Source organism: Phyllostomus hastatus, unplaced genomic scaffold (assembly GCF_019186645.2).
Source record: "Phyllostomus hastatus isolate PE091 unplaced genomic scaffold, TTU_PhHast_1.1 phas_contig_148, whole genome shotgun sequence".
Classification (NCBI taxonomy): Eukaryota; Metazoa; Chordata; class Mammalia; order Chiroptera; family Phyllostomidae; genus Phyllostomus; species Phyllostomus hastatus.
The window spans coordinates 23,252,240-23,270,866 of record NW_025333607.1 but is presented as its reverse complement, the minus strand read 5'-3'; the positions used below and the strand labels follow the sequence as shown (position 1 = coordinate 23,270,866).

The 18,627-nt window shown below is 69.6% G+C and overlaps 1 protein-coding gene across 4 annotated transcripts in view; it reads right to left on the bottom strand.

The window, feature by feature from the left end:
* The window catches only part of NAV1 (neuron navigator 1), a 132,795-nt gene that overhangs the window by 55,116 nt on the left and 59,052 nt on the right, over nt 1-18,627 (bottom strand). For all 4 annotated transcript variants that reach the window (XM_045817106.1, XM_045817108.1, XM_045817116.1 and 1 more), the window contains exon 5: nt 886-988. In XM_045817106.1, coding sequence (XP_045673062.1) covers nt 886-988 — 103 coding nt within the window. The remainder of the gene's footprint in view (nt 1-885; nt 989-18,627) is intronic.

Genomic DNA, 18,627 nt, shown 5'->3' with positions numbered 1-18,627 from the left:
CGCCGCCTCTGCCCTTTCCTGGCGGTGAGTCACTCGGGGTGTGACCCTCTTGGCAACTAAGTGTTTTCAGGGGCTGGGAGCAGCGGATGGACGCTGAGTGCTGATCCAGCAGCTTCCCTGGATGGGCAGGAGAACGTTCAAGACCTCATCCACGGGGTCTCTAACGCAATGAGGCAGACCCCCGTCCCACGTGGGGTGGAGGGTGGGGGTTGAGAGTTAATGAGGTCTCCGTCCCTGGAGGTATGTAAATTTACTCTGGGTATCACTTGGCCACACACTTGGTCTAACAAAGTCCTTTTCCCACCGTCCCTGTCTGTGTCCCAACTCTGTTCCCGATCTGCAGCCCCGGGGGATGGGGCGGAACTGATTTCCAGGCCAGCTGGAGAGACGACCAGGCCCTCTCTGTGCCTCCCTGTGTCACAGCCCCACGATTTCCCAATCCTGGCTGCTGCTTGCTGCCCGCCACCCCCCACCCCGTGCAGCCAGGCCCTCCACCCCCCCCACCTCGGAGCCGCCGCATGAGCTCAGCCGGGCGGGCGGCCCGAGGAGGCGGCGGCGGCGGCGGCAGCGAGGGAGACTCTGAGTCACGGCCGTGCTCAGGACGCCCTGCAGGGGGGTGGGTGGGACAGTGACGCCCAAGCAGCTGGCAGCCACAGGTCCCCGGCGGTGGATGGGGCGCTCACCCACACAGCGCGGAGTCTGGGCAGCACTGGGTGTTCCCCACTGCGCCCAGAGGGACCCTGACCGCAGAGCGCAGAGACCCCGGGGGCGGGGAGGGCAGCCTCCGACACCCTAGCATGAGGTGGGCTTCGGTGCCGTGGGGACGGGAGCGCGCTCAGTGACACCACGTGTGTGACACAGGAGTCCGCCCCCCCTGCAGCGTACCTGTGAGTGACCTGGGACCCACGCAGGCTGGACATGGTCTCCTCCAGGTTCTGCCGAAGGTCCAGGACGTTCTGCACCGTCCTCTTCCTCTGGGACTCCGGGTCTGGGGGGCGAGGGGAAGCGTGGGGTGAGTGCGCGGCTCCCTGCTGGGGCCCTGGGGGTCCGGGAAGTGGAGACGGACCGTCTCCCCGGGGCCGGCCCCCTGCCTCTCAGGCCCCGGACCACTCTGCTCCCACCGGTCCGCCCGCCCAGGGGGCCGCAGCCAGACAAGCACCGTGTGCACCCGAGAGCACGGCAGGCCCCGGGGCGCTGCACCACGGGGCCCCGTCCCGTCCGTCCCCTGCTCGTTTTGATGCTGGGACCCGTGGCCGCCGAGCGGAACGGAGCCCCCAGGGCCTCCTGGGGGCCCGCAGCTCTAGGCCTGGCCCCGGCCCCGGCCCTGGCCCCCTGCAGCCCGCTCGGTGCCCCCCCCCCCGCCCCACTCAGCAGGAGAATGAGGTTCCTGAGCCGCCGAAGGGAACACGTTGGAGTCCCTTCAAGAGGCACGAACCCCACGATGCCGCTGAGGCCGGTGGGCAGGGGGCCAGGCGGCACCTTGCTGGGAACCCGCGGCCCGGCCCGGCCCCTTCCCCTGCCCGGGAGCCCCTGGGGGGGTGGGGGTGGGAAGGCGTCTCCTGTGGGCAGCACCGTGCGTCCAGGCCTCCGGACCAGCCGCTCCGAGAAGGGCGCTGCCGCCCGCCCGACGTCACCCGTCTGTCCTGGCACGCGTCACCTCCTGAGCGGCCCCCTGGCCGTCCGTGGGGGAGGGTTGGCAGGCAGCGCGGACCGTCAGAAAGGTCGCGTGTGTGTTTGTGAAACTTGGTTCCCGAACGCCGGCGCGGGGCCGAGAGCGAGGTGCCCAGATGGAGCTCCGGGCCAGGGCCACGCCGGGGGGATGGGGACAGAGCCCGGACAGAGGACACGGCTCCAGGGGCCTGCAGTCCCAGCGAGGCGGTGGCCAGGAGTCGCCCCGAGACTGCGAGCGTGCCCACCACCCGCGCACAGTAGGTGCTCAGTGCACTTCGCTGTTGCCGCAATTAAACACACACACACACACACACACACACACACACACACACGGGAGAGTGAGCGGACGGAGGCCCCACAGGAAGGTGTCCTTTTTAAGGGAAAAACGTGAACTCCCGGCGGCTGGCCTTGGAAAGGCCGCCCGGGGTCTCCTGGGTCACGGAGGGCCCGTGACAGGAAGAGACACTTCCTCGAGTCTCACTGCACCGGGCACGGCGCCCTCTTCCCGTCCGCTTCCTTCCAGGAGCCCGGCCCCCCGCCCCGCCTCATCTCCCTGCCAGCACCTTCTGCCGGACCGCCAGGAGGGCCAGGGTCAGAGCCCTGGGGTCCTGGGGAGGGGCTCCGTCCCACCCGGCCGCTGAGCCACGGGCCAAGGTCCAGGGAAGGGCAACTGGCTGGAGGCTGGAGTTGCGTTCTTGGGCGCCTCCCCGGGGTGCAAGTTCTGAGCAAGCGGAGGGTGGGCTGGGGACGGAGCCTGGGTCGTCGGGGGCAGCAGGGTGGGGTCCTGTGCCCAGCAGTGCCCTCTGCTGGTCACTGTGGGCCTGCCACACTGCTTCCCCAGGGCCCCTCTCAGGGCGGGCCTGGGGCCTGGGGGCCCCTGAGAGGTCGGCTGTGCCCGACACCCCTGGGTGACGGCGTCGCCCCAGGACGACGGACTGATGGGAACATGCAGGAGAGGCCTTGGAGCTCAGCCGGCTGCAGGCCCTTCGCCTAGGCCAGGGGACAGTCGGACATCCACACCCGCCCCCAGGGCAGGCGGCATCTGCAGCTTGAAAATGCAAGCAGCATCTGCAGAGGAATCTGCCCTCCCCCACCCAGCCTAAACGCTCGTGTGTGTGTGTGTGCACACGTGTGTATGTGTGTACATGTGTGTACACGTGTGCGCGCACACGCCTCAGCTACAAGAGAGCAGGATCGGCTCCACCCTGGCGTCGCCATGGTGATGTGCGGTCGCCGCGGTGACAGCGGTGCCCCAGGCATCAGCAGGGCCGGGGCTGCTGCTCCGCACACACCGGGGCTGCCACTTATCCAAGGCCACGGAGAGCGCCCGTCTGACGGGAGCCCGGGGCCACGGGCCGGCAGCCACGCCCAGCGCCGAACGTCCCCCCGCAACCCAGCCGCACCGGACCCGTCCCCGTCTGTCCGACCCCAAAGCCCCTCTTCCCCCGCCGTGGTGCAGCAGCATCTCAACATACAGGGCGCCCCCAGCAGTGGCCCAGCGGGGGCTGTGACAGTCCCCCACCCCCCGCTCCAGACACGCGCGGCCCAGCACTCCTGCAGACGGGCACAGAGGGACACATGCAGAGGGACTCGCCGCCCACGGGGCTGACAAGGGGGACCCCAGAGCGGCGGGTGACTCAGCCGGGGGAGGACGGCCCAGGGTGCGGGGGACCCAGCGACGGAGCCGCACCGGCCAGGGCAGGGGAGCGCGGGAGTGCGCACGGGGCGCTTCGTCCGCCCCGACGTCCGACAGAGCAGGCCGCTCCGGCAGGCGAGGCTGCGGACACGCCGACGGCTCTGAGAGGCAGAGGGGACAGCGGCAGCCCCCGGAGTCGGGAGACCCGAGTTCCGATCCTAGGACTGCCCTTCCCAGCGTGTGTGACCCTGAACTAGGCGTCTCCCTCTGTGACTCGGGGGGAGTGACGGCGCCCACCTGGAAGGGCTGCTGGGATGGACACGAAGGGCTCAGTCCGGGGCCTGCACGCAGCAGGTGCCCTGCAAAGGCCAGCCAGCGTCCGTCAGGGGCTGGGGGTGGGGGGGCCAGGAGCAGCGGGCACACCCTGCAGGAGCCGTGCCCGCCGGGCGCAGCTCAGGAGGAGCCTGCGCTCTCCCCTGGGGCCTCGCACTGGCTGGGGGCGGTGCTCACGCAGGGGCAGGCCCCGCCCAGAGCCATCCGGCCTGACCCCCACGGTGCTGACGTCACATCTGCAGCCAGTTTCAGCTGCAGGCCTCCGGGGCTTCTCTGGCCGGCAGCCTAAACCCCATGTGGCCGCCTCCCCCCGGGGGCGGTGACCCCGCAGATCAGGGGCAGGCGGAATGCAGGGGGGACTCGAGCGGACCGGTCGCCCCGCAGACACATCTCCCCACGTCCTGCGCAACTTTAACTGCTCGCTGACAGTTCAGTCACCTGCAATAACTGCCTGCGGAACCCTAAGTTACTCCCACCCACGTTTTCAAATCCACATTAGCAGGCTCACCCAGGGCAGAGCCGCAGAGAAGGGGGTTCGCGCCGACAGCCTGACTGGCTTTTGCTGTGAACGGCCAGGCTGGGAGGCCAGCAGGAGGCCACAGGGGAGTCAAGGAAGGACGACACTTCCGAGGCCTGCCATTTCAGAGCTTGAAAGAGTCACCTTTCTCACTGGGCACATGGGGGGAACAGGAGCCATGCGGGCCCAGAGCAGGCAGGCTCGCCGACGTCACCCAGGCTGTGACAGGGGGCAGGTGTCACAGCCTGGCCTCGGCTGGATGACCCCCCACATACAAATCTCTCTGTCCTCCAGCAGAGCACAGCGGCTTCTCCCACGACAACCCCACCCCACCGCCCACCCCTTTCCTCCCTGTCTGATGGCCCGGAAGCCCTGGAAAGTCGGCTGCTGGGGCTCCGCGCGGAGACACCCCACCTCCACGGAGCACGCCGGCGGGGGACCGTTTGCTCTGCTACTAATCCGATCATTTCACTCACCCCCCACATAAGTCACAGTATTGCCGGGGCGGTTGTCACCGAACCCTGCAGCGTGACAAATTGCATGCTTCTCGTTGAAATCTCCTGCTCCCCAGGCGAGCTCCTGGAAGTCCCTATCCTTGTCTGAGAATCCTGCGCCCTCCTGCCCAGCTGGTGAAGGGAACGGAGCCGAGAGCCCGGCGGCGGGGACAGCAACACCTGGACAGAACCTGGACGGAGGCAGGCAGGCAGGGCCACGTGGGTGCGCTGGGCAAGGACAAGGGACCTCGGAGACCAAAGTGGACCTGGGGCCAGAAAGGGGGCCGTGCACCCTCACCCTGGCCTGGGACTGCCAGGCAGGGGTCTTTCCCAACCACCTACAGTGTCGGCTTTTTTCTTTCCTCTCTCTCTTTTTTTTGGGTGTATAAAGATTTGACGTTTGTATATACTGCATACATTGTGTCACTGCATACTTTGCATTGCACACATTGTATCTCTGTACACATGATGTATCATTGGGTACATGGACATTTGTATACATCGTACACATTGTATCACTGTACACATTGTGTACTCGGACATTTGTGTGCATTGTGTATATACCATGTACATTACATCCCTGTGAACATTGTGCACTTGGACATCTATGTACATTGTAAGACGATCCTCACCATCAGAGCCTCAGTCCTGAGTCTCCAGCAGACACTGTGCTCAGAGGAAGTGTGAGCCAGGGAGCGGGGGAGGGAAGGCAGCTGGGGCAGAGCGTGCTAGCGGGTTTTTCCACGGCCACGAATTAGCCGTGGGGCCCTGTGCACACCACTTCCCCTCTCTGGGCCTCGGTTCCCCTATCTGCAACAGGAGGGGTCCCCACGGCCCCTCACCGACTCTGACAGCCAGGCTCTCTGGCTCTGTCACTGGCCGAAGCCCATCAGAAGCGTGTTTTCCTCCCAGGGCGCGTTCAGACTGCAGACACCAGGTGTCAGCCAGAGGTCACAGCCGGCGGGCGGGATGACACACAGGGTCACATTTTGAGATCCCCTGAAGGGGCGCTGCACGGCCCCAGGATACCTCACTGACCTGGGCTGGATTTCCGGAAGCCTGGGGCGGGGCTGGGTCCTGAGCCGGGGAACGGGCTGACTCCTGGGCACAGAATCACGTCTGTTCCCGGGGAGAGCCCTCGGGCCCCTCTGCGCCTCCTGAGGAGAGGAGCCCCTCGGCCGGGCCCTCAGAACCAGCAGCCCCGTCCAGCCCCCCGCAGGGTCTCCGGGGCGGGCTGCCGAGAAGGGCCACCAGGGGGTGCTGCTGGTCCTCTGCCACAGGGCCCGGGGCTGGCAGCTGCCGGGCTCGGGAGCGGCTGCCTGAAGCGTGTTTTCGCTTCTGCACTCTGCTCAGGGCACCTCCTCTCCTGCGGGCCCTGCACCCCTTGGGCTGCACCCTGAGGACGGCCGAGGGTGTGCAGCACCCACCGGGGGGCCTGCCCACTCCCGGGGACCGGGAGCAGCAGGGGGAGGCCGGGGGACCTGTGGGCAAGCTCCGGAGGCACAGGCAGGACAACCGGAGCCAGAGCCCGGCCGCGCCCAGCCCGCCAGCAGACGTGGCCTCCGGGAGCGGCGTGCAGCATGCGGCCTGAGCACGAGGCTCCAGGGGAGGCGACGGTGCACGGCCACGTGCCACACCCGGCACCTGGTGCCCAGCGAGCACCGGTCAGCCGGGGGCCGGGGGCTCGGGGCCAGGAGGGGCAGCCTGGCCTCCTGTGTGGAAGGGGCGCCGGGCGGCTGACGCCTTCCGCTCCCCAGCCCGTCCGTGCAGGGTCAGAGAGTGGTCCTCCCCCGCTGACAGACTCGGCCCCGGGCTCCGCTCAGAGGGCAGGGCCCCTGCAGAAGTGGCCCGCCTGCCTTTGCCGGAGCCGCGGTCCCCCGTCCCTGACCGGCCCAGGCTGTCCTGCCCAGTGGACCTCGCTCCATCTGTGGCACCTGCTGCAACCAGGCCTGGCTGCTGGGAGCTGGGAGTGGTTGTCACGACAACAGCTGACAGGGCAGAGAACCTGCAGGCAGAGGGGGCGGGGCTGGGGGCGGGGCCCAGGGAGGACGGCCAGGGGTGGGGTGTGGGGGGGGCTGGGCCTTGCTGGTTGTGAAGCTGATGACGCCAGCATGTCGATATCCATCAGTATCGGCTGACTCGCTGACGGTCTGTGCGCGGGCCCCAGTCTAGGAGCTGCGGCCCACGAGGCCATTTAGTGCTCTTCACGCCAACCCCGCGAGGTGGCCCGGCGGCCACCCCCACTCCACCGCTGAGGACGCCGGCCCAGACGGGTGCAGGTGAGCTGCCTAAAGCAGTGACAGCGCACGGCACAGCCGGGACTTGAACCCAGGTCGTCTGAGTCTGGAGACGCGGTGTCCAGTGTCGCGGCTGCCACCCGCCGCGAACGGAGACGTGGTGCCACCCACGTGCCACCCCGTTCACCCCGGGAAGGGTGCAGCCCCACGGCTTTTAGTGCATTTGGTGCAAAGCCGCACCACCACCACCACTGCCTCCTTCCAGAATATTCCCCCTGACCCCCGAAGGAAACGCCACATGCATTACAGGTCACTGCCCGCCCGGCCCGGCCAGCCCCTGGTGTCCACCCGCCTGCTTCCTGCCTCCAGAGACCAGATGTTTCACAGAGAGGGATCCCTGAGAGGTGACCCTCTGTGACCTCCGACGTCGGGGTGCTCCGCCTCCTCCCCGTCGCACCCTACGTCACCCCCCCTCTCACGGCCGACGAGCGCCCGCGGGAGGGACGCGGCTCTGTGCGTGCTCGCCCTTCCACGGGCACGCGGGGGCGCGTCCACTCTGCGCCCGTCGTGTGAAGGACACCAGCGCGAAATCCACACACGGTTCTTGCACGCACATCTGTGTCCGCCCTCTGGGATGCCGGGGCCCACGGTGGCTCCGCGCGACCGCGTGGAACACGCCCAGGAGCCGGCTGGCGGGCAGGCAGGTGCCCCCGTTCCCGCCCGCCCGTGCGAGGCCATCTCCGCCCCCTCGGCAGCGCCGGCGGCGTCGGCCCGGTTGGCTGCCGCAGTCCTCGTGGGTGCACGGCGGGGCCTCGCTGCGGGTTTAGTTTGCATTTCCCTCGTGACCAATGATGCTGCGTCGTTCATGTTCCAATCAATTAAAACTCAGTAAAACGTAAAATCCAGCTCCGCGGGGGCAGCAGCCACGGCATCCGGTTGGCCCGCGACCACCACTCCCGTCACCTCGGGGCGTCCGGCGGCAGCCCTGCTGGAGCCCCGCGGGAGCACCGACAGCACCCGCTCTTTCTGGAAGGGTTCGCCTTTCACGCACCTCAGGGCCCACCCGGAGGTTCCGGGGCCCTGACGCGGGGCCCGGAGCGGGCTGGAGGCTCGCGGGAGCCTGTAACTCCGGGCAGAGGAGCGCCCGCTGCCACCGTGAGCCCGGGCTCCAGCCTCGGGCGCCTTTGCCAGGCCCTGCCCCCGCTCTGCCCACGCCGACCCCCTGTCCAGGCCCCCAGCCCGGGCCTGCCCAATCCCCAGCAGCACTTCCTGTTCCAGGACCGGCCGGTGGCAGCGTGGTGGTCGGGACGACAGAGCCCGCTGACCTCGGAGCTGGGCTGGGGACGGAGGGGGGGGTGGGGGCGGGGGGGTGGGGGCGGGGGGGGGCCCTCCAACCTCCTCCTCCTGGCAGACCATCTGTGTCGGAGCCACGGCTGTCTCCCCGGGGGGCCCCGTTTCCAGAAAAGACCGCTGCGTCACCGGTCCCCTGGACCCTCTGCGGCCCGACACTGGGGGCCCCCAGGCCCAGCCCATCTGCCACCCACACGGTTCCCCGCCTCCAGGGCGGCCCCGCCCCTCAGCAGGAGCGCCAGGCTGGGACGGAGGCCGCGGGCTTGGGCGCAAACCCAGGCGCACGGTCTCCAGGTCGGCCTGAGGGACGACTTCCGGCCGGGAAGGCAGCGAAGCCCGTGGTGCTGCGGTCGGCTGCAGGCTGAGGCAGAGGCAGGCGAGCCCTGGCCGGGTGGCCCAGTCGGCTGGGGCGTCGTCCCGAACCCCATGAGCTTTCGGGTTCAAATCCCGGGCAGGGCGCATCTGCAGGTTGTGATTGGGTCCCTGGTGGAGGTGAGCACAGGAGGGGACCGACGGATGTTTCTCTCTCTCTCCCTTCCTCTCTCTCTAAAATTGATAAAAACGTATCCTCGGGCGAGGATACAACGGACAGACACACAAACAGACAAGCAGGCAGGGTGCTCGGAGGCAGGAAGCGGGGGGAGGGAGGGAGGAACATTTGCTTGGTGCGTTCTGGGCCCCGAGCACACGGAACGCTCCTGCCCGCCGGCCTCTGCCGCAGCGACCCCCGAGCGGCCCCCCACTCCTCGGGCGTGTGGCTCAGAGAGGCCGGCAGAGAGAACGCCCCAAGGTCACACAGCTTGTGCGAATGCTGCCGCAGGGACCCGGGCCCAAGCCTGCCTCCGCAGCCCTTGCTTTTCCCAAGATAAACCGCACGTGACAGCGGAGACCACGCGGCCGGACACGGGGCCCTTCCTGGCCAGCACGGCGGCCAGGCCCGGCCGCAGCAGGAGCCCCGCCCCCTCCGTGGGGCGAGTGAGCCGCGGGGTCGTCAGGAGGCGGGTGAGAAGCGGGCCCCCGGCCAGGCCCGGCCCCGCTGCTCCCTCTGCGACAGCGGCCTCCGGCCGGTGCAGGCCTGCTGGCCGGCACGGCTCCACCCCCAGGCTGCCCTGGGGCCCTTCCCCCACCTGGCTTTGTCCTCTCTCTGGAACCTGCGAGCCGCTGGCCTCGGAAGGACCTTCCTAGAGCGTCTGGCGGGCAGGTTGTGGGGCCCGCCTGCCAAGACCGAGGGCTGCGCTCTGCTGCTTAATCAGATCCCGCAGACGCTCCTCGTCCCGTCCAAGCGCGAGGCCCGGGCCAAGGCAGGAGCCTGGGAACCAGCTGCAGCCAAAGCGGGGCTCCGGCCCCACCCCCCTCCCTCCCTCCTGGGCAGCACAGGTGGGGGCGGGGGCTCCCACCGGCTCCACAGACCCGGTCCTGCGCTGCAGCTGCCCCCCCTCTGGAGGAGCCATGGGCCCCCAACCCTCTGCAGGCAGCTCGAGCTAGAAGCTGAGGTCCCTGCATCCCAGTCCCAGCATCCTCTGGTGCCCGGGAGCAAGCTGGCCAGCCTTTCTGAGCCTCAGTTTCTCCTTCTGAGAGACAAGTACTGGCCCCACCCCCACAGGTGGGGGCGGGGCGCCAGGAGAGACAGGGAGTGAGCTGCAGCCGCGTCCTGGGTTCCTCCCCAGGAGCAGCCTGGGCTCCCACCAGGGCCACAGGTGGGCTGGGGGTCCCTCTGCGGAGCCTTGGACCCCTATCAGCGCCCCCGGAGGGTCCAAGAGCCAGGGAGAGGAGGAGGGGAGCCCTCGGCCACGCCAGCCAGGCCTGCGCACAGCCCGCGGAGGCCCTGGCCCTGGGCCCCGGCCACCAGGCAGCACGGGATTAGTCACCAAGTGGACGCAGCCAGGTTCCCACGGAAAAGTCTTCCCGGGAGAGAGCTCAGGTCTGCGGAGCTCTAAGGCCCCACTGACGCTCGGTGACGGCACGCCGGCCCCTCGCCCACACCCCAGGTCCCCGCTGGCCAGTGTGGGGGCTCCCGGAAGAACACCACAGGCCCGACAGGGGGCTGGACGGGGGGTCACGCGCTCAGGAGGGGTGACCGGTCCCGACAGGGGGCTGGACGGGGGGCCACGCGCTCAGGAGGGGTGACCGGTCCCGACAGGGGGCTGGACGGGGGGTCACGCGCTCAGGAGGGGTGACCGGTCCCGACAGGGGGCTGGACGGGGGGCCACGTGCTCAGGAGGGGTGACCGGGCGGAGCCAGCTCTGGGGGCACCTCAGGGTGGGGACGGGGACCAGCTTCGAGGGTCCGGGCGGAGGGCCAGGAGAGGGTGCAGCCACCAGGGTGCCCCTGCGGGCGTGAGGCATGGTGCGCATGACATGTGACCCGTGACCGGGCCGCTCCGCCTGCCCTCCAGGCCGGAGGCGTGGGGTGGGGGGCCGGGCCCTGAGAGAGAGAGAGAGAGAGAGAGAGAGAGAGAGAGAGAGAGAGAGAGAGAGAGAGAGAGAGAGAGAGAGAGAGAGAGAGAGGGAGAGAGAGAGAGAGAGAGAGAGAGAGAGAGAGAGAGAGAGAGCGTGCTAGCACCAGCGCGGACGAGGGGAATGAGGGCCTAGGGCCGGGCCGGCCGGCCTGTGAGGGGAAACTCGCGGCCGGGTTGGCAGCACGGGTCTCTCCTGTGAGTCCACCTCCGGGAGCGAGGAGGCGGACGGGCACCTATCAGACCCCGCAGTGCGCCGGGCACTGTGGCAGCTCCCGGTGCAGCCTGGGACCCCGGGGTCTGCACTCCATCTCAGCAGGGTGGGGCCTGGCACCTGGTTTCTTGACTCCGCCCCCGGGGCGCAGCCCCAGGGGGCCATTCTGGGGGCTGCACCCGGGGCCCGTCCCTGGTTTCCAGGGACAAAGCCACATGCAGAACACAGACTCCCAGCCGTGGCTGGGTCTGCAGACCAGCCGCCGGTGCTGGTCAAGGGGCGGGCCACCCTCGGGGGGGGGGGGGCTGACGGTCGCCCGCCGAGGCCGCCGACCCCAGGCCTCCCCGCAGCTGCCGCGGCCGCGCTCTCCCTGCGAGCGATCCTCAGCCCGTCCTGGGCAAGAGGCCCTGGCAGCTGGTGACCCTGGCCCCTCGCCCCTTGGGGTCATCGTCTCTAATGAGATGAAGGGGGAGGCAGCTGCCCCTCCAGCCAGCTCGCCGCGTCTCCCTGCATCAGTGGACAGAGGGAGTCCTTGGCCGCAGGTGTCCTGGCGTCTCTGTGTTACCGTGACCTGTGCCCCACACCCCCCACCCCGTGCCCTCGGCGACACTCAGGCGTGCAGCTCTCCCGAGCTCCGCACTGGCTGCCGGTTGCCATGGGAACTGTGGCCGAGGATGCTCCTGGGGACCGGAGAGCTTGAGCAAACGGATGCCTGAGCCTGTCCCTCCCTGCACTGGGAAGCCATGGGGACGCCCTGGGGACAGAAGTGTGCCCAGGAGCGCCAGGCCCCGGTGGGAGGCCGGACCGCGGCTCAGGGGGCTTCCAACAGGCCCTCCCCCGTCCCTCAGCCCAGGGGGTGTGAGGACGGGCCACCCGCCCGCCGTGGGCCCCCGCGGCCCAAGACCTCAGGGTCTCCCAGATCCCGGGGGACACGCCTGCCCTGGGCCTGGTGTTCGAGGCCCCGGCAATGAACGTGTGGCCTCCCCTCCCATGGTCCCCCCCATCGTCCCTCCACCCGCGCCGGGTCGCAGCTGCCTGCATGCCCACCTCGGCTCCCCTGGGGCAGCTTCTGCCCAAGCCGCCCCTCCCCCGGGAGACTCCTGCAAGCTGCGGGCAGTCCTCGCCCGAGCTCGCACCCCCGTGCAGTGACGGCCCCCGGTCCCCGCTGGTCTCGTCGCCCCCATTACACCCGACACTGGTCACGGACGCACCGCAGGCGCCAGGCAAGGCGTGGCCCGAGAGTGAGCAACGCTGCCCCCTGGAGGAGAGCGCGGCCCCGCCCCTCAGGGGAGAGCACGCGGCCTAGAGTCCCCACGGGAGCCTGGGGCAGCCGGGCACTCGGCCTCGGTCTCGCTGTCACCTCCGCCTTCCGGGGGGGGGGGCACATGCCACCCACCCTCAGGGCCAGCGCCTGGCGCGGGCCCTCAGGGAACCCGGCGGCACCCCTGCCCCTCCCCAGCACACCGGCCCCACCCGAGGCGCCTCTCGGCTCACACGCGGGTGGGGAGGCAGCCCCTCGCCCCAGCGCCGCCCTGCCCCCCTGCCATCCACCCCAACCCCCGTTTCCCAGCCTGCAGTCTCAGAGCGGCTCCCTCTGCCAGCTCCGATGCTCTCTGAGTCTGGCCGCCTCCAGAGGCAGGGACCCCATTTCCTGCACCCCGTCCCCGAGACTGCCGGGTCCGGGGCTCCGCCGCAGGTCCTGGGGGCAGGTGGTCCTGGGGGCAGGTGGTCCTGGGGGCAGGTGGACTCTGAGACGGGCCGCTCCTCACGGGGCAGCCCTGCAAACACCCGCCTTCCGGGCCCACGTGGGCCTCCAGGGGCCTCCAGGGGCCTCCCACCGCCTCCACCTTGGTCCCCCTCACCAGGCACGGGTCACGGGGAACGGCTCTGCCGGCCCCGGAGCTGCTGTTCGGGTGGATTGGGAACTCGCCCTGAGGGTTTCCCTGCGTTTTCCGGGCCCTGACACACCGACACACGGGGCAGACAGACGGACCCCTCCAGGGACAGACGACTCTTCGCGCACGGAGAGGAAACCACACGACTCAGGTCCCAGGCGTGGTGCTGCGGTCGCCTCCCCCAGCACCCCACTCCCCGAGATCGGGCCTTCCCCAGAGCCTCGCTCGGCAGCGACACAGACCCGCGGGGCCAGCAGCCGTGTCCGCTGCCACGTCCCCACGCACGCGACAGGGGCCACCCGATGTCTGCAGGCGGATAAGGATGGGGCAGGAGACGGCGAGGAGAGAGGGCGGCGCAGCCCCCAAGTGACTGCACGGCCAGGGAGGAACCGGGAGGGCGGGGCCCGGGGAAGGGGCGGGGCCCAGGGAATAGGGGCGGGGCCCAGGGGAGGGGGCGGGGCCCAGGAGAGCGTGGGCACAGGGCGGGGCCGTGCCCGACCGTGAGGGTCCGGCTTCCGGCAGAGCGCCCCCGCCCACCTGCGCCATCAGGCCTCGGGCCGTGCGTGCCCGGGGCGGGGGGAGGGGGGGGACACAGGCTGCTGCGACCCCGAGTGGCGGCAGTAACTTCGGGGGGGCGGGGAGTGTATTCAGATATTTCCCAAGGTCGAGTCCAAGTTCACCAGGAAGGAGCTCGTTGGGGGCGGCAGAGGTGTACTCCTCTCCCGCAGGCAGAACCGTATTCACGGCTGGCCCACCCCCTCCCCTCTTCCCGAGGGTCCCCACTGACGAGACCCCCCCCGCCGACCCCCTGGCGTCAGAGGAGCCTGGGCGCCGGCCCCTCATGCCCGGAACCCGGCCCCGAGGCACTGGCGCTGGTCCCGGCACCCGGGCACCGCGAACCCCCGTCCTCCGCGGGGCCCACCCCTCCTCGCTCACCCCTCCGTCCGTTTACCTGCCCAGCGAGCAGACTCTGAGCTTCCTCTTTGTGCAAGAGCCGGGCAAGGCTGCAGGGAGGACACGCTGAACCGACTGAAGGAAAAGAAACATCGCCCTTCGTCCTGGGAGCCCGCTGCTCTGCCCCAAGATGGGGCTGGCGCCCCTCGGGGACTTCTCGACCGCGGTGGCCGTGCCCACCAGGGGCGCTGGGAACGTCTGGGGGTGGGGGGTGACAGCCGCAACCCGGGACAGGAGGCGCTGGCGTCAGACGGGTCACCGCACGCCCGAGAGCACACGGGCCGGCCCACCGCACAGCGGCCTCCTCCGGCCCCAAAGGCTGGCGGAGGCCCCCCGAGTTGTGACACCCTGAGCTGCTCGTGCGGGGCCACGGAGGCGGCCAGGGGCCCAGGCACTCCCGGGGGGGCTGTGCGAGGCCTGCACCTGCGTGCGACCTTCACTTCTCCGGGGAGGGGCGTCTGCGGCCAGAAAGGTCGAGGGGCACGGGCCCCGCCCTGCTGCTCTGAGACCCCCCCCAGCAGAGCTTCCCGGACACCCCAGGGTTCCCTCCTCCCTCTGCCCGAGGTCGGGTTGGGGTTCTGATCAGAAAGGTGGGCGGGCGGGCAGGACTCCCTGCCCGGGTCCACGCCGGACCTCGCCGTCAGCACCTCCACGAGGTGAGCCCCAGACAGAGGGGGGACCCTGGCTTTCGTGTGGGAGGGGGGCGGGGCGGGGAGAGCCAGGTGCCCCCTTGGGTGCTGGGACTGCTGCTTGGCAGCCACGGAGACGCCCTGTTTCTCTGCCGGCTGGTCACAAACTCACACCCAACTGTCCCTGGGTTTCCGCTGGGTAAACTGAGGCCCACAGGCCAGGCCCGGGGTGAGCTGGCCACGCCGGCGGCAGCCCCGGCCCCGGGCTCTGCTCCTCCCCCAGGCGGCCCCTTGTTAATGGAGGCAGAGCGTAGCGAAGGGAGAGCCAGTCCCGCCCGGCGAGTCAGGGACCGTGGGGGGAGGGGCGGGAGGACGTGCGACTCCCGCTGTCAGCCCGGAGCGCTAACGAACCCTTCGCTTCCGAGGCGATTTCCGGACAGAATAACTCATCGCTGGAGACTAATTGGACTAATTAGGCGGGCTCTCAGCACCCCTGGATAATCATTTTCTGTCAGGGTGGGCGGCCCCATCCTCCGACGTGCGCAGCCCCGGGAAGGGACTCATTCGGGCCTCGGACAGCGAGCAGGACGCAACTGCCGCGGGGGCCAAGTGTCGGCTCTGACCCGGTTACGGGTCCGGTCCGCGCAGGGACCTCCTCTCAGAGAAGCAGCATCGCCACGGCCCACGCCCGCGTCTGACACCGACTGTCTCCCCTCCCGGAGCCTCTCCCGCACCCTCGCTTGGGGGTCTTCGAACCAGCCCACCCTCCCCAGGGGGTCCTCCCGGCTCCGCAGGACGGGGGGCCGCAGCCCTGCGCCTCCGTGTCCCCTCCTGCAGGGAGGGTCCCCGGGCCCCACGCCCCACCTGCCGCCGCCGCCTCCCCGGCCCGCGCCCGGGGGTCCCTGGCTGGAGGGTCTGTGGCGTCCTCCATACAGTGCGGTGCGTGCGGCCCAGGGAGACCCCGGCGGAGGCCGCGTGCTTCCGGAGACTTCCGAAGGCAGGGAAGGGGCGGCGCCCGGTTGGGGAGAGGCGGGGGGGAGCCCGCTTGCCAGGCGCAGACAGAGTTCCGTTCACGGGTCACTGAGCCCAATCGCAAGACACCTCGCACACCGGAAAGGAGCTTTGGAGGTGGGCGGCCCGGCAGCCCCCTCCCGCCTCCCCAGCTTCCTGGAGGGCGGTGGGCGGGGAGGGGGGACACGGCACTGGACGCTGGACGCTGGGCCGGAGGCGGCCACTCTCCAGGGAGAAAGGGAGAGACGCCGCCCGCCCGGAAGCCGCCAAAGGGCTCCTTAGGGGAAGAACCTGCCCCCAGGAGCGGCCGGAAGGAGCGAGTGGGTGCGGGGTGGGGGGGCCGGGGGGAGGAGGGCAGGGCGAAGATGCAAGGACAACAAACGCCTCTCGCAGTGAACCAAGAGAGGTTCGGTCCAGCAGGGAGTGACGTGCGAGGAGATGCCAGGGCCCCCCCAAACACAAAGCCCCCCACAAATGTGCGAACAGGCCCACAAAGCTCTGGCCTTGGACAGCGTGAGTCCCAGAGTCTAATCGGACGGCCGGGCCCACGCCTGGGGCGGAGAAACGAGGGGTCCGGCGGGGCCCCGGGGACGGCTGAGCTGGACAGGGGTGCAGGCGCGGCCACCAGGGAGGAGTGCGCGTGGGGGGGCTGAGGAGACGAGCCCACCCAGGGGCGGGATCGGGGGCTAGGGACAAGCCAGGGTGTCACTCAGGGGTGACAGGACCCCCCCCATGACAGGGCTCAGAGCCTCAGGTGAGTGTGGAGCGAGGCCGTGAGCCTGGAACACCTCGCGCTGTCGTCCCGTGGCGGCGTCTCAGGCCTCGCCCTCCCCAGGGACAGTCTCTGAAGACGGCAGGCGGCCGGGAGGTCGGGGGGGTTCACACAGTTGGCCGCGGGCCCACGCGGCCGAGGGCCCCTCCCTGTCTGTCCGGCACCACCGTGATGCCGGCCCAGGGCGCCCAGGAGGGTGGACGGGCGGACACAGGTGCACCTGGAGGCACAGGAGGCCTGGGCGCTGCTCCTTGCTCTGCCCCTGGCTGGCTCTTTCCCGGACCTGCTCCCCACTTGCAAAACGACCCACGTCTTCGTGCACTGTCTAGGAGCGTGTGTGTGCCCCCCGCCACCCCCCCCCCGGGACCTCGGGGAGGAAGCCGAGGGGCACCGGCCCCAGACAGGCTGGCCTCGCACCAGGAAGTCTCGGCCACAGGAGGAAATTGGAGAAACACCCAGACATGGGCCAGACACCTGGGCCTGGGCCGAGGCGAGGCGGCCCCCCCGCCCCCTTGTCCCCCGCAGAGCGTCCCTGGGGGAAGTGAGCTCATGTGTGCACAGCCCTGGTGGCTGGGGTGGGGTGGGGCACTCCCCAGGCAAATGGAACAGACCTGGGCAGGTTGCTACAGTGTTTCTCAGCCTTCGGAGCGGAGTCTGGCCCAGCCTGGAAGATGGCGACTGGGAAGAAATGGGATTTTGAAAGCTGCACAAAGGCAGGCAGGCGAGAAGGAAGTCTGTGGCGGCAGACTGGAGTCGGAGGGGAGCGCTAACTAACGTTTATGATGCCAATGATACTGAACATGGTCTCACGCACGTACGGACGCTGGGATCTGCCTCCTCGCTCCGTCCGCCGGGAGGCCGGGCTGCAGGGACCCCCCACCGGCCCCGGGCAAGCCCAGCACCCAGCTCTGGGTTTCCAACGCCATCTCCAACGGCAGCAGCAGGCGCTCCGGAGAAACGGCTGGTCCTTGGGCGGGGGCTGAAAGCAAGGGGTTACTACACACACCACACACCACCACACCACACCACAGCCCACAACGTGGCACCGGAGCCCAGCTCCAGGTGTGAGTGAGTAGCGTGAGTGCACAGGCGTCCGAGGAAACCAACGGCTGGAACACACGAACCTCCCACAGGGACGGGGTGTATGCCCACGGCCCGCGCCTGCACCCTTCCCTGTAAAGGGGCCACCGGGGGGGAGGGGAGAGCCCGCAGGTGGAGCCTGACAGGTGTGACCGCAGCCAGACGCCCTCGATCAGCTCCGACAGTGACGAGCGCCGCCGGCGGTGTGTGTGCCCTCCCCGCGATGTCACGAGAGCGACACTCCCCCCCCCCGTGCTCTCCGACCCCCAGCCTGTGTCGGCCCTGTCTCCCCAGGAGCAGAGCACCGGACAAAGCGCCCGTGAGGGGCCCTGACGAGCACCACCCCCTCGAGGGAGACCTGCGAAGCCGTCCAGGTCGCCTCCAGCCAGGGAAGCCCGAGAGGCCGTCGTCCCCGCCGACAGGAGCCTGAGGTCTGAGGGCTGAGGAGGAAGTGGCGTCCTGGACGGGATCGGGGGGCAGAGAGGGGCCTCGGGTGGAAGCTCAGAAGACACAAATAAAGCCCGAGCGTCAGTTGGCAACACTGTGTCGGCATCGGCCCCAGGTTGCTGTGAACGGACCAGAGTAACGAACGCAAGGCGTCGGCAACAGCGGGGCCGGGGCCTGGGCCACCGGACGGCCTCTGGAACGTCCCGGCCACCCCGCGGCGGATCACAGCTGTTCTGAACGCTAGCTGTTCGCCGAAAACCCGGCCGGGTGACGGTGAGCACGTCAGGGGGGACAGACAGGGCGGGCCAAAGTGGGTTTACGGCTGTTTGTGTGGAAGATAAGCAGCGATGGATGAACCACAGCGCAAAACAGGCGCGGTTCTGCCCGCTCACCAGGCAGGCACGCCTGTGCCCCCGTGTCCTGCAGAAGGAGGTGCCGCAGAAAACGAAGTGAGGAGGGACGGCCCCGGCCCCCGAGGACTCAGCCCACGGCGGGGGGAGGGCGGGGGCCGCTGCCCGATGAGGCGGAACACGGAGCCAGAGTTTCCACGGCCGCCAGAGGTGCCGCGGGAAGGGTCCGAAGGCCCAGCAGAGAGAGGCCGCGGTCGGGGCCAGGGGCACCGTCGCAGAAGCACCCCTGGAGGTCGGGTCGGGTTTTCACAGGTGGCAACGGAGGGAGCAGGCGTTTGCAGGCCGAGGGTGTGGCTTCTCCCGAGACGCGGAGGCCAGAAGATCCGGGCAGGCTCTGGGCGGAGCGAGGAGCCCAGCCCGTCCCCGCAGCTCCGCGGCGCCCGGCCCCGCGGGGCGCTCTGTGGTGACGGGCCCGTGTTCACGCCCTGCGGGGAAACTGTACTCTGGGGTCCCGAAGCCCCCCCGCAGGTAGAAACTCGGAGAAGGCCTCCAGCAGAGCCCTGCTCACCCTCTCCCAGCCCC